Below are 14535 nucleotides of genomic sequence, written 5' to 3'. Positions count from 1 at the left end.
TGGCTCAGCCAGCAGCGAGGGACAGCGTGCCCTGTGGAGAGCGTGGCATGGGCTGCAGGGTGTGCTGTACCCTGAGCTGGACACCAGACTGCAGTGAGACAGGACGTGTCACACAGGACATGCTGCATGGGGGGATGTGCTGCACTGGGTGCTGCATGAGATGCCAGGCTGTACTGGATGGGATGTGCAGGACACTGGGCTGCCAGAGATACAGAGGGGATGCACAGGCTGCCCACCATCCACAGGGCAGGCAGGGTTAGTGGATAGGGAACACCTGGCACTGTCCCCTCAGGCAGTGATGAGAGGAAGGGCATTTGGTCTCCTTACAGCCCATGCCTCTTCTGCAGCTCCCACCCTGTGAGCCAGCCCGTGGCCAGACTGCCTGAACAGCATCCTAGGATACTTCTCCTGTACCTGCTGCAAGGTCTCCAGCTAGCCTGCCTCTGTCTCATCTGCTCTTCTCCCCCTAAAGCTGGGCCAGCCTTCTGCAGCCCCAGGTAGAGCAGGAACCTTTTGCCATCCCTCCTGCTTCATGTCCCCAGGACCCTGCCAATCACCAGACTGACATGGAGATGCCACAACCTCCCTGCCTCTCACCTCGCCCTTTTCAAGGCCCCATCCTCACATTTTGGCCGCCCTGGAGACTGCCACCTGCAAAGTGCCTCCCCCATGCCAGATCCTCACAGGTCTCTGATCCCCACCAGGTCCTTGCCCAGATTTCCCTGCTGTGCACAACTGCTGTCACTTCCCACTAGCTCCCCAGAAGCCCTAGACCTTCAACTCCTCCACCTGGGGGGCACCCAGCATCAGCAGCTGCAAAGCTCACCCAAGGTACCCCCCTGCATCCCTGCCAGTTTAGGCTCCTGGCAGCACCCCAGCCCCAGGCACCCACTGCTGCCGGCAGCATCCCCCTCACACACCCCCCTGCCCGGCCGCCGGCCCCCCCAGACCACACTGTCCTTGCAGTCCTCGCATTCCAGACGTCTCAGCGCTTTCACAGCTCAGAGATAATATTCACGGCGAGCAGACGTTTGCGTCAGTGTCAGATAGATCTCAATGCCACCCTGCCCCGGGGGGAGCGCCGCGGGCAGACGGGCTGGGCAGGCAGGCAGAAGCCCGCGGCAGAGGAGCCCCCCGAGCTGCCAGCCTGCCAGCCGTGTGCCCCATGGTCATGCTGCTGCTGCTGCACCTGCTGCCTGCCATGCTGCCCAGTGCCGCCCTGGCCAGCTGCACCGCGGCCGGCCCCGACCGGCAGCTCATCCTGGCCAAGGTGCGGGCCCGGGTGCTGGAACACCTGAGCCCCCCCCTGCTCCAGGAGGAGCCACAGATGGAAGCGAGGAGGGTGCACCGGAGAGACGTCCTTGAAAGCACCGAAGTGGAGCCAGAGGAGCTGGAGGACACCTCCCAGGTGATCTTATTCCCTGCCACAGGTAAGGACATCCTGATGAAAGGGTGAAGCAGGGTGGGGGGTTGGAGCAATGGAGATGCTGAATGATGGAGAGGCTGATGTGGTGGTCTGTGGGAGAAGGGGAGGAAGGTGTGCCAGGCTGGGACATGGGCATGAGTGAGATTTGGTGGAGAGCCAGGAGATGGAAAGGTATGGCAGGCAGGGACACGCAGAACAGTTCAGGACAGACAGCTGAGGGACAGGCAGCACAAGAGGGTGCTGAGAGGCTGGGAAACAGCTGACCAGGCAGGATGCAGAGACATGGGGAGGGCTGAGGAGCAGGGTGGAAAAGGATGGGATGCTAGGAAATGGAGCAGGATACTGGAAGGTGGCTTGGGACACACTAAGGGACAGGGCAGGATGCTGAAGCATGGGGCAGGATGACCAGCTATAACAGCAGGAGATGGGGCAGAATGCTGGGGGATGGGATGGGATGTACATGCTGGGGGAAAGGGGAAAGGATGACCAGGTATGGGACAGGACTGGGAGATGGGCCAGGATGCTGGGGAGGTGGTCAGGATGCAGAGGATGGGAGAAGGGGACAGGATGACCAGCTATGGGGCTGAATGCTGGGGGACAGGGCATGATATGGACTCTGGGGGAAAGGGACAAGATAACCAGCTATGGGGCAGGATATTAAGGGACACGGGTGACAGTATTGGACCAGCCTAGGGCATAGCAGGGATCAGCTGTAGGGCACAGCACAGAAACTGCTGCACAGCACAGCAGCTGCCCTGCACCCTGCCACAACCTATGCCAGCAGCCAGGTGCCCTGCCAGCACTCCAGGGACCTCTGCAACATCCCACTTGCCATCTGGCATTGGGGATTCTCCCCAGGTTTGGGTACACACCCTGATCATCTTTTCCCCCCCGACAGATGTTCCCTGTGAGCCCACACAGCCAGACAAGCTGCTGGAGGAAGAAGGGATTTTCACCTACCTCTTCCAGCCCTCGACGCACACCCTGAGCCGTGTGGTGACTTCTGCCCAGCTCTGGTTTTACACGGGCCCCTCGGCTGCCCCCAACCACTCCACCCCTGACGTGCTGACCCTGTCACCTCAGGGCCGGGTGCCGGTGCCGGCCATGGTGGAGCGGACACCCGAGCACTGGACCGTGTTTCACTTGGCCCCGATGCTGCTGCCCCAGCTCTGGCAGCCGCTCTTCGTGCTCCTGGTGCGCTGTCCTGGCTGCCCCTGCCTGGCCGAGGGGGACAAGATGCCTTTCCTGGTGGCCGCCACCCGGGCCAAGGGCAGCGAGAGGGCTCGTCGCTCTGCCATGCCCTGGTCCCCAGCTGCCCTGAGCCTGCTGCAGCGTCCCTCCGAGGAGCTAGCTGCCCACACCAACTGCCGCCGGGCTTCCCTCAACATCACCTTCGAGGAGCTGGGCTGGGACAAGTGGATCGTGCATCCCAGCAGCTTTGTTTTCCACTACTGCCATGGGAGCTGTGCCGCAGGCCACGGGCTGAGCCACCGGCTGGGCGTGCAGCTCTGCTGCGCTGCCCTGCCGGGCACCATGCGCTCCCTGCGCGTCCGCACCACCTCTGATGGCGGCTACTCCTTCAAGTATGAGACGGTGCCCAACATCCTGGCCCAGGACTGCACCTGTGTCTAGGGCATCTTGCAGCCCAGCCCCCGACCGTGAGCCCACCCAGGAGGAGTTGCTTTCCCAGTGGAACCCTGGCCACTGGGATGGGGCAGTTTGGCTGTACCACCCTCCCCTGCACAAGCCAGATTTTTGGGCTGGCCCAGGTACCATCACACTGCCAGACTTGCCCTAGGGCCAGTCCCAGCTCAGAGCAAATCAGGGCATGGCTGGGCATAGATAGGCACAGCCTATGGCAAAGGCATCGCTGCCCTGCCAAAGCCAGGCTGCTGTCCGCAACCGGTTTAGCCCTCATCTCTCCCACCTGCTTCCCTCCTGCAGTTCTGCACCCCTACGAAGATCAGTGTATTCCTCCTGCTGCAGAGTTCAACAGCATCCCCCGTGCTCCAGGCAGGGCCAGCCTGCTGCAGCAGGATCAGGAGGTGCCTGGGTGAGCCCATGAACCTCACACTGGTGAGCAGGGCTGGTAGCACACATGGCACCACAAGTGAGCCCTCTCCCAGCAGCACAGCTTGTTGGAACCTTCATGGGATGAGTGAAATAAACCTGTTCCCTTTACTAAAGCAGCCTGGAAACGCCAGCTTCTATCTAGATGGAGAAATGAGGGGATGGGCAAATACTGTTAGAGGAATCCAGCTCTGATTTGGGGTACCAGAGCGGGGATTGGAGTATGCTGGCCAAAATGGGCATGGTGTGGCTGGGTTTGATCCTGCCCCAGGCAGGGGTGTGCAGAGCAGAGCAACATCCCTTCTGCTCTAGGCAACAAGTTGTGCGGGAACAGGGGCAGCGGAGGGCTGGGGAGCCAGGGGCATGGTGGGAGGATGGGGAGGCAGAGGAAAGCCCCTTGCCTGGCCCCCTGACAGTGATAGGGCCAAATGGGAACGTGGCCAGTGCAATCCCTCTCCAGCAGGATGATGACGGCTGCCCCAGCCGGCTGCAGCCGCCTCCTCATGGCAGGAACATCTGAGTCACCCTGGGCAGCAGGGAGGTCCCAAGGCACGCAGGGCAGCGCCAGCCCAGACGCACAGGATTCCCTTCCCACCCCTTCCTCCCAAATGAGCGGATGCAGCAGTTCAGTACAAAACGTCTTCAGCCTTTACTAATATAGATATTAAAAAAAAAAAAAAAAAAGAAAACCAGAGTGACAATCATTTCCGAGTAAAAAACAACGCTACAAAAGTCCCCATGTGACCCAGGCTGAGATGATGAGGAATGCTCCACTGGCTCCCGGCCGAGCCCAGCTCGGGGCACCACGTCCCCACACTGTGAGGCCAGGGTCTGGCTCCGTGCAGGGGGTCCCAGCCCTACAGCCAGAGTGGGAGGAGACAAGTTTTGGTCCAAGGGCGGCCTGCCAGGACAGGGCGGAGGCAGTGGGAACGACAGCCCCTGACCTCTGCACAGACATTTCCAAGCAGGCCAGCCACGCAACTCACAGCTCCATGCCAGGATGCTGTGCAGCACAGCCCCCCAAGCTACAAAGTCACTTTCTGGCAGTGCAGTGCCACCAGGACCTCTCCCACCCCCTCCAAAAGTAATGCCAGCCCAGCCCTCTGTCCCACAGCTTGGCCCGGCCAGCCAGACCCCCAGCTTGCTCCCCTAAGTCCCTCACACCTCAGGGAGCAGTACCAAAATCACTGGCACATGCACAGCACCAGCCAGTGCTGCCACAGGTGGCAGAGGGCATGGGGGGGCACAGGGAGGTGTGAAGACAACATGCTGGGGAAAATAGGTGTGGGAGGAGGAAAAGTGGGTGAAACAGGAGATGGGGGGGCACAGGCCCAGAGTGGAGATTGGGATGGAGTATAAAAATGCCAGGGTGCACATGTTGATGGGTTTATAAAAACGTACAAAAATAAGATATTCCCTTTTTGAAAATTAAGTAGGAATGAACCCCATGGCCCTCGAACCCTCTGCTGCCCACCAGGACAGGGCTGCCCAGACTGCCCCGCTGGGCAAGCGTGTGGCATCCTTTGCCCTGTGCTCCTGGCAGGACGCCTATCCCGCAGTGGCGGTGGCAGCCACTCCAGCAGACACCGCTGTCATCCCTGGCGACACTCACAGCCCTGTGGGGAGCAAAAAGCAGGTTAGCACCCACCCCAGGGGGAATGGCATCCTCTCTCCAGGGGAGCCTCGGGGCAGCCCCCCATGCCTCCACCCAGTGGGCGGGATCCATCCCCCGTCCCGGCTCACCCGTGGTCCTGTCGCAGGCAGCGGTCCCCTTCTCATGGGCCAGGTTGAGGCGGTTCTGCTCGGCAGCGATGCCGTTGGCCTCGGGGCTGCTGCTGCGGGCAGGGCTGGGGGGCCGTGGTGGGGGCTGCAGGTGGAAGGCCACCTCCAGGTGCTCCTGGGCCAGGCGCAGGTGCTCACGCAGCCGGTCCAGCTCGTGCACCGGGGGAGCTCCAGCCAGGGCGAAGCGCCCCTGGGCCAGGCTCTCCCGGTAGTCCAGCTTGCTGTTGGTCAGTGGGGCTTGTGGCAGCTCCTTCTTCAGGGAGTGGTAGGTGGGGGGAGCGCTGGGGGCTTTCTTGGGGTATTGAGGTGCAGGACTGTCGCCAGTTGGGAGTGGGGGGCCATCGGCTTGGCTCAGGGCATCACGGATACGCCCCACGCCAAGATGCAAGAGCTCGCAGAGGTTGAGGAAGAGGCAGAGCCCGCTGACGGCGTACATGATGAGGAGGAAGATGGTCTTCTCAGTGGGGCGGGAGACAAAGCAGTCGACAGTGTGTGGGCAGGGGCTGCGGCTGCACACGTAGGAGGGGCTCACCTCAAAGCGGTACAGCAGGTACTGCCCGAAGAGGAAAACCATCTCCAGCACGGAGCGGCACAGCAAGTGTAGCACATAGGCACGCATCAGCCCGTCCTGCTTGATACGGCGCCGGCCATCGTGCTTCTCTCCGCCCTCTGGGCTCTTCTCCTTCTCCACCTCGATCTCCTCAAAGATCATGGGGTCTTCTTCATTGTCATCTTCCGCCTCCTCGTAGTCTCGCCCGGCTCCCCGGCGCACCACGGGCATGCGTGCCCGCCGGGCTGCCGGCGGCCGGCGGCGCGAGGCCTCGGGCATGCGAGCGATGCGGTGCATGGCAAAGCCCAGGTAGAGCACCGACGGCGTCGCCACCATGATGATCTGGAAGATCCAGAAGCGGACGTGGGACAGGGGCGCAAAGGCGTCGTAGCAGACGTTCTCACAGCCCGGCTGCTGCGTGTTGCAGACAAACTTGCTCTGCTCGTCGTAGTAGATGGACTCTCCCCCCACGGCCGTCAGCACGATGCGGAAGACAATGAGGACGGTCAGCCAGATCTTGCCCACGAAGGTCGAGTGGTTGTTGATCTCCTCCAGGAGCCGCGTCAGGAAACTCCAGCTCATCCTGACCAGGCAGTTGACTCAAATCCTGCAAGGAAGGGGCAGGCAAAGAGGCACTGAGTAATTTCACAGGCATCTCACATCTCACCGGGACCCTGAAGTCTGCCAGCTGCTAGCCCAGCTCTGTCCCGCTCCCTCTTCCAGCACCACTGTCCCTTCCCTTACCTACAGATCCATAAACACAGCCCTGCTCAGGAAGCTGCCTCCCCAAAACTTTATTCCCTGCTCAGCACCGCCTCCCTGTGCTCCCGTCTGCATCCTGCTCCCATCCTCCTGCCAGCCAGGTGGGTGAAGGGATGGGGAAAGGCTGGGACATCCTGGTTGCCTGCAGGGACACATCTAGGGGAAGAGTGAGCACAGTCACAACCAGAGCAAACATGCCAGCGTAGGGCAGTACCAGCTGGGGACTGTGAGGGGACAAGCAGGAGCAGAACCACTTCCTTCTCCCCTAGTGACACAACATCCATTTATCACCTGGCACTGAACAGGTCCCTAACCAGCGTCACACCCTGTGAAAGCACTCACACCCTCCCACGGGGGTCCACAGGCCACTGGAGGAAGGCAACGCATGGCAGCTCCACTGGCCCACTGCAGCTGCCAGCCCTGAGCCCTGGCTGAGGGGGGCAGGTCGCCAGAGCAGCATTCCCTGCCATGGTCCCCTTCACTCCACAGAGCTCTCCTCCGAGGGCCAGCAGAGATGCAGCATCACTCTCCCACCAAACCTCAGTGTTGCACCATCTCTCCTGCAGGACCCCAGCCCCCAGAGCCTGCAGTGGCCAGTGCTCACAGCACCCTGCATCTTGATGGAAAGGGCTGGTGGGAGAGTAGAACAGGGAACAGGACAGTGATAGCAAGGGGCAGTGTGGGGTAGCCAAGGAATTGCACAAAACCCTGGCAAAACAGCTGACACTAGAGACTGGGGAGGAAATTACAAGGATCATGTCACATCTCCCGACCAAAGAAGACACAAGACACCCACACCCACTGCCCACCCTGGTTTCAGCAGCTTGTGCATGAGATGATGCAAGCCAGGGCAGCAGGTGGCAGGGATGGCCCAGGGTGAGCAGAAGGTATGTGTCTGCACAGCCTCCAGCAGCCCCTGCCAGCCCCATCCCATCACCTCTGGCCAGGGCATGTCCCTGCAGATGATGATTGATGCTGCACTGATTCCACTATTGTCCAGAACAAGAGGATCTCTTACAGTAAGCTCAGCCAGCCTCCTGACAAACTACACCAAAGCAGAACAGTGTCTCCAGCACAAGCATCTCTGCTAGGGACGTGCTCTTGCTGCAGGAGGTGGCACAGGCTGGTGGCACCAGGGACCCAAATTCAGCCCATCAGGGTCACCATCCTCCCATGGTCATATGCCCTGCAAGGTTTCACTGCTGCCCTGTCTCCCAGGTGTGAACCCCTCTCCCCCAGCACCTCCCTGGAAGGCGGGTGCTTTGTGTCTGCCTTTACCCTAGTCTCTAGCAGCACACCACCCTGGCACCAGGGTGAAGAACAAGGTGAGAGGACAAGGCAGGAGGACAGTTCCAGGAACTAAAACCCAAGCTATGTCAAACCACGACAGGTACCAAGGCCAAAGAAAGCAAACAAATAGGGTGGCATTGCTGTGGTGGCTATGGAAGTGTGGCATGGGAATGGCTGGCAACGTGGGATGGCAGCAGCAGTGGGCATAGCCAGGGCAGAGCTACCTGCAGCCTGTCCCCTAGCCGGGGCAGGTGTCCAGAGGCCAGTTTTCAAAGCAGCACAGCCACCCAGGGCCTCCCGGCCACGCTGGGAGTCAGGACTAGCACTACATACCTTGGCTGGGCCCTACACCCAGCCCTCAGTCCTACCGACCCCAGTCCCCCCGCGTGGGGCTCCCAGTCCCCTCTGCCCTGTCGGGGACCCCCAGTTTCCCCTGCCCAGGGACACAGCAGCAGGCATCTCCCCCTGGGGCTCACCGGCCCCTGCCCATCCGGGGTCGCTGTCCGACTGACCCCTCCACCCTGGGGACGAGCCCTCAACCCCAGCCTTCTCCAGGTCCCCGGTCCCACCGATTCCAGCGCCCCGAGGGCCTCCAGCCCAGCTGGCCCCGCCTGTCCGAGACCCCCAGCCCGCGATCCCAGCCGCCCGCGGCCCCAGCCCACGCCCGGGGCTCCCGCCGCCCGGGGTACCGTCCCCTGCCCACCTGCCTGGCCCTGTCCCGCCGCCCCGCTCCCTCCCGCAGCACCCCGGCCCCACTCACGGCGCACCGGGACGAGCGGCTCCCGCCGGCAGGGCGGACAAAGCGGTGGGGCGGCGCGCCGCCGCCTCCCGCCGAACAAAGGGGCCCGGGGCCGCCCCGCCCCGCTCCCGCCCGCCCGCCCGCCCGCCGGTGCGCACCGACCGCCCCGCTCACATCCCCGCCCCGCGGGTCCCGCTCCGCAGCGGCAGCGCCCGCGCCACGCGGCCCGAGCGGCGGCCCCGACCCGCCCCGCTCCGCGCGTCCTGCGCCCGTCGGGCGGTGCCGCCCTCGGTCCTGCCCGCCCGAGGCTCGGGGGGCCGCGCTGGGCTACGGGCAGGGGCCGGCGCCGGCCAAAACTCTCCCAGAGGCGCCTCCCGCCCCAGCAGTTCCGTCCGGCCCCGCTGACCGGCTCTGTCTCCGCGCCCCCGCGCAGCCCTGGGCTCCCGGGAGGCCGCTCCCTCCCGGAGCGAAGGGGAGGCTCCCTGCCCGCTGTTCGCTCCGAACCGCGGGTGCGGCTCAGCCCGAGGGCTTTTCAGGGGTGAGTCCGGCCGCAGGGTCAGAGGAGGGAGCCTCCGCTCCGGCCTGAGAGTCTTCTGCACAATAACCTCCTGTTCCTTGTAGCATTCTTCCCCGCCCAGTGGAGAGCGAGGATGGAAGAAAGGAGAGATCTGGTGGCGCAGAAGAGAGGTGACCCCAGACATGGTGGGAACGCAGAACAAGACATGCCTGTGTGGTGGTAATGTGCCTCAAGCCTTTTGAACCCCGTGCTGCTGCTGGTGTCCCAGGCCAAGTTCCTGCAGCAGGATCGGGCTGAGCATGCAGCACCTCGAGATGTGCCCTTAGAGTCACCTACTGCACCGCCAAGGCCAGCACAGTGGCAGCAGCGGCTTTGAGTCACCACCCTGGAGACGTGCCCTGTCCTTTCACCAAGGGACCCTGGCCACTCAATTTCTGCACTGCTAAAATTGGCTCTGTGGGAATTTTGTTGGGGCTGAGTTTCCACACTGGGCCAACCACACCCTTGACGTCCTGGGCCCCCAGGAAGGGATACTGAGCAGTCTTGCACAACCCGAATCGTCATGCCAAAGCTGGTGTCTGCATAAGCTCATGAAGGACTGCTTCTCCTTACTGAAACACCTGCTCCTTCTGCTGAAGGGTTTCTATGAACTGGCGCTCTGGTGCAGCACTGGGGCTGGCTGGGGCAAGGAGAGTTATGGGGACTGTGGCCATCACATCCAGTGTGGGGTCTTGGTTATTTTGCTGCAGCCCTGCTGCTTCCCTAAATCAGCAAAGCCATCAGGGCATTGCATCAGCACCCACAGAGCCTGGACACAGGCTTATTGCTCTTACATGGGAGGGCAACTGGAACCCCTCAGAGCAGTGATCTGTATCCTGACAGAGATGCAGGTGTGTGCACAACAGGCTGGGGAAAAGGGCCCTGCTTGGATGGGTCAGTCCCAGGTAACACATTAAATTCTGTGGAGGGAGAGCTGCAGCAAAGGGAGAGGAATTTGACCAGGACATGAAGAAATAGTTTTCATTGAATCCCATTCTCATGCATGCAACTGTGGGATTAACATTTCTGTAAGGGAAAAGTGCGTTCCAGATTCAGCACAGATACTTGGGTCACAATCTCCTTCCCAGGCCAGGAGAAACAGGAAGAGGTGGATGCAAGGAGACAGCAAGCTGTGCATGGAAACTCAAGCTTTATTTTTTTTTGGAAGGATGTAGGGAAGGTTTCAACTCCAGAAATGAAACCCAGAGCTGCAGGGAAGAGACACCTGCAGTGCAGCATGGAGAGGTGGGAGCAGGGCAGTGGGCTGCCAGCATGAGGACAGCATTCCAGCATGCTGGGGAGGTCAAGCAGCACATGTTCAGCCTCCTGCTCTTGCCTGGCAGTTGAAGTGACTTGTGGCTTTCCCCACAGTAACCACTTGTTTTCTAGTGTTTCCAGCCTGGAAAGCTTGCCTCCAGCCTGGCTTCAACCCCAGGCAGCCGAGCAGTTTGCCAGGGGTAAGGGACCTATGTGACCCCTTGACTCTGTTGCTCAGTGCATTAAGAACAAGCCCCTGTTTCACCAGCCTCACGTTAAACCGGGAGTGTGACCTCCAAGACGCTGCAAAATGAAGCCCTTGTGCCCAGAAAGAAGGTGCTTGTTGCACTGGGGTCAGGCACCACTGCTGCAGCATTTTTGCACAGCACAGCTCAGCCCATGCCTGGGCTGCAGGGTGGGGATGGCCTTGGCAGGCCAGGCTGGGGCTGGTGTCACACAGCCCACAGACAGGCATTACTGTGCTTGTCAGCATCCGACCATTGGTGTCAGAGCCCTCCAGCTTCCCCTGTGATGCTGCCCTGGGTGTTCCTGCACTCTACCCTTTTCTTAAGCTTGCATAATCCAAATGCCAGCAGAGGCATCATTCTTTCAGCTTGGGGCAGAGGGGAAACCCACATCATCCGGGAAAGGAAGACGAGACGAAGGGTGTTGCCCACCCTCATCCCTTTGCACATCAGCTGAGCCTGACAGAGCATAGTGGGCAGGAAGGATGTACAGACCAGCAGTCTTGTGGGCTCTGGTCAAAGACCAGCTTTGCAGAGGAAACAGGGCCACTGTCACTAACCGCAAAAACCGGGATCAGCCCCAAACCTCCGAGTCTGTGGGGCAGAGCCACGGAAGGGCAGCTGCACAGCCTAGTGAGAGCAAGGGGAGCTGGCAAAAGAGGAGATAGTGGCTGAGGGGGAGTGTAAGCAGAGGGATAAGAAGAACATCCACTTCTTGGACAAGTGCTGCAGCTCAGGATGGACATTGACAAGAGCTGGTGCAAGAACTCCCTCTCTGTTTAGGCACAGTGCTGCAAGAGAGGCACCCTCTGAGATGCCAGTGCCAGCCCCTGCCTTGGCCACCAGACACAGGGTGCAGGGCCCAGTCTGGCTCTTGATAGCAGCCTCAGTTTCTGCTCTGATCAATACAGCAGGATGGGCTGGGCCCTGCTATGACTGCCTCTGCTTTTGGGGACAGTGGCAGTAAGGCAGGTGGTGGGGCTGGGCGCCCTGGGTGTGCTTGCTGTGGGGTGACATGGACAATGCCTGGCTGCTGCTTGGCAGTGGGCTGAGGAAGCCAGCTCCACCCTCTCCAAGCAGGGCCGAGCAGGCAGCACTAGGGGTAGGTAGCACTGCATGTAGGCAGCACGCAGCCCTGGCAGCAAACATGCTCTTCCCAGATTAAACAACTTCTCTGGCACTGGGACATGGAGCAGACAATTCTGTTAGGGATTGTTTGTCCTGATACAGGACAGCTCCATAATTAGCTTAATACCCTTCCTCTGATAAGGGGCAGAGGCACACTCCATTGCAGCAGCACAAAGGACAATGACCGTGCCCTCCATCAGAGGCTGAGCAAAGGCTAAGATGGATTTAAAATAGTTTCCTTCCCTTTTATTCCCCCACTTGATTATGCAGCACAGTAGGGGCACAGCCCCTGCTCTCCTCTCTCATGCTACAGTGTCCTTCACAGTTCCTGGGTGCTTCTGGTGACTTCTGCCAGGACCATGCACAGCACTGGAGCCCAGCCTGTGTTGGCTGCTCTTCCCCTGCCTGCCAAACTGGAGGGCAGCCCACAGGGAAGGGCTTTACACAGGCCCGGGACCCTGCTCTGTGTGCTGGGTAAGGATCACTGGCACCTTGGAGAGATGAAGCTGGCCAGACAGGTCCATGACAAATGAGGAACATGTGCTCTTTGCTGCTACATCTCACATCCCCTGGAGATGAGGCCAGCAGGGATATTCTGCTAGAAGTAAATGACCAGTCACTCCAGTCACCAGGCTTCACTAGTTCAGCACAGTGCAAGGGAGCTATGAGCATACAAGCTATATATGCTCAAGGCAGCACTGCTTTAGAGGGCAGAGATGCAGCAAGAAGCACTGAAATAGCCAAGCCCATGACTGAAGGCATCATTTTCATTGGTAACAGCAGAGTGAAGCAGGGCTGGTATGTGCCCATGGAGCAGTGGTGGTAGCTTCAGGCTCGTGGCAATGGCCCGCCCGAGCCCATGGCTGCCTGCAGCCTGTCTCTAAAGCCCTGTGGCCACCCCAGCCTGGGAATCCTTGCAGCTACATACACCTTGAGAAGAGACTGCTGCAGGCAAGCACAGGCAGAGAAACAGAGGTTCAGACCAGCCTTATTCGGTGCTAGCAGCTGAGTGCTGGAGCACAGTGCACCCAGAAAAGGAGAAGAAGGAGCAAAATCCAGATTGTTTAAGAGCACAGCTGGGGGATGGCATAATCAAAACTGAGACAGGCAGAAGGTATCTGCAGCTGGTTCAATGTATATTCCACCTTTCTGCAAACCCCAGCTGTCCTATACAGGCCCAGTTCCCACGCAGCCATCAGTGGGATGCCTGCAGTGCTGGATGGTGGAGTGTGTTAGGGGAGCCCTTGCACACACCCAGCTGATGCAAGGAGACCAGTGAATGTAATCACTGCACCAGGTGCAGGAGGCCCTACAGCAAAGCATTTGTGATCATGGAGTAACCAAAAAGGGGTTAATCTGTAATAACCAGGAGAAAATGCTAAGTGAAAACAAAGCAAGTGTTTCATGAAGAGGCAGGAGACAGGTTGCAGCAGTGCATGTGAGCTTTCCTGTCAGTGCAGCAGCCAAAGGAATGCAGAAAAGCAGGGTGCTGTTAAGGGGACCAAGAGGCTGGTGCTGAGCTGGGAGCACAGACCACCAGAGACATGGCAAAGATGAGAAGCAAATTAGTAGTTACCTCTGAAATAAAACGTGGGAAGAGCTTGAGAAGAGCTGTGGACAGGCACACAACCAAAACCTTTGGTTCTGGCAGTCCACACTTTGTCAGGCCCCTGAACACATACCCAGATACTGGAGTAGCAAAGGTACAGCTTGGCTAGGACCAGAAAAGCAAGTTCCAGGGATGAGTGTTCTCAGGGAATCAGCTGGAGCACAAGAGACATCAACGAGCTGGTTCAGTAACTCCAAATTTTACTCTTGCCCTTTGTGAAAAACACAGCTATAGAAGGTGAAGGCAGAACTTACACAAGCTCCTTAAATGGCAAGATGAACACATAAATCCTTACTGGTGTTTACTGGTTCAGCTCTCTCGGAGTCCTTGAGCAGCAGCCACATGCTGATTGAGGAAGAGGGGAGAAAGTGGGATGAATTGTGACATCTGCCTCTGGACAGTACAGATCTTATCAAGTCTATAGATGGCAAGATAAAAATATTGGCCACTGTGGGCCTTCAGCAACTCAACTGCCTCTGAAGTGACAGAAAAATGTCCAATAGTACAGTGACCCCAAGAAAGAGTGGCCTTCAGACCCAGGATGGAAACTGAACTTCCTGCTCTCCTAAGGCTATGAGAATGGCATAGATGGGTTTGAGCAGGAAGGGAAACTTTATTGCATCTTTTCAGGGAAGCAGCAGGATGCAGTGAGGCCAAGTCCCTGCTGTTTTCTTGATGACAGAAACTGAAGCCGCTGACACCAACTTTGGGCATGTGGAAAGTTTAAATGTCATAGAGACTACTGTGAATAGCTGCCATATTCAATATCCAAAGAAAACAGGCATCAGGTCACTGAATGTCAAAAGCACATCTTTATAAAAATCAACATCACATTGACATAAAATACAGGTTTGTCACTAAGGACTGAACAGTCAGAAAACTTGCCCTGAAGCTGCAGACTGAACATTCATAGGAAAACAGAGATGCTGTTCTGGGAAAAGCTACCATCAGTAAAGGTCCCTACTTAGGGTATCAGATCCCACCTATCAGCACCTAATGTAACAGGTCCATTTCTGCCCACCCCCACAGGGAGCTTCAACTGCATCAAAACATCACACACAGTTCCATATTTGCTCCTCACTGGGCAGGGGCAGAGACTATGAAATTAGCAAAGCCCTGGC

At 59.0% G+C, this 14535-nt stretch overlaps 2 protein-coding genes across 3 annotated transcripts; one reads left to right on the top strand and one right to left on the bottom strand.

Annotated features, from left to right (window-relative positions):
* The first annotated feature begins 246 nt into the window (after window positions 1-246).
* INHA (inhibin subunit alpha) lies at window positions 247-3850 on the top strand. The gene is given in 3 exon segments (XM_071435089.1): window positions 247-1149; window positions 1151-1430; window positions 2325-3850. Coding segments are annotated over 3 exon segments (1107 nt in total). The 5' UTR covers window positions 247-1056; the 3' UTR covers window positions 3059-3850.
* A 271-nt stretch (window positions 3851-4121) lies between these two features.
* Window positions 4122-8746, bottom strand: LOC139593753 (gap junction gamma-1 protein-like). Of its 2 annotated transcripts, none has more exons than XM_071435085.1 (3): window positions 8648-8746; window positions 5240-6435; window positions 4122-5112 (listed from the first exon to the last, which is right to left on the bottom strand). In XM_071435085.1, the coding sequence occupies exons 2-3, from the start codon at window positions 6408-6410 to the stop codon at window positions 5105-5107; spliced, it is 1179 nt and encodes a 392-aa protein (XP_071291186.1). In that variant the 5' UTR covers window positions 6411-6435; window positions 8648-8746; the 3' UTR covers window positions 4122-5104. The 2 variants fall into 2 exon arrangements, with proteins under 2 accessions (XP_071291186.1, XP_071291185.1); XM_071435084.1 differs by having other exon boundaries at window positions 8641-8734.
* Window positions 8747-14535: the final 5789 nt, after the last annotated feature.

The sequence above is a fragment of the Agelaius tricolor genome, unplaced genomic scaffold (assembly GCF_023055355.1).
Source record: "Agelaius tricolor isolate 1412-34295 unplaced genomic scaffold, bAgeTri1.0.p SCAF_10, whole genome shotgun sequence".
Classification (NCBI taxonomy): Eukaryota; Metazoa; Chordata; class Aves; order Passeriformes; family Icteridae; genus Agelaius; species Agelaius tricolor.
This window is presented reverse-complemented; position numbering and strand designations above follow the sequence as displayed.

Bases quoted from the DNA above. Each gene is read 5' to 3' on its own strand.
- LOC139593753 (XM_071435085.1), bottom strand. From the start codon at position 6,410: ATGAGCTGGAGTTTCCTGACGCGGCTCCTGGAGGAGATCAACAACCAC.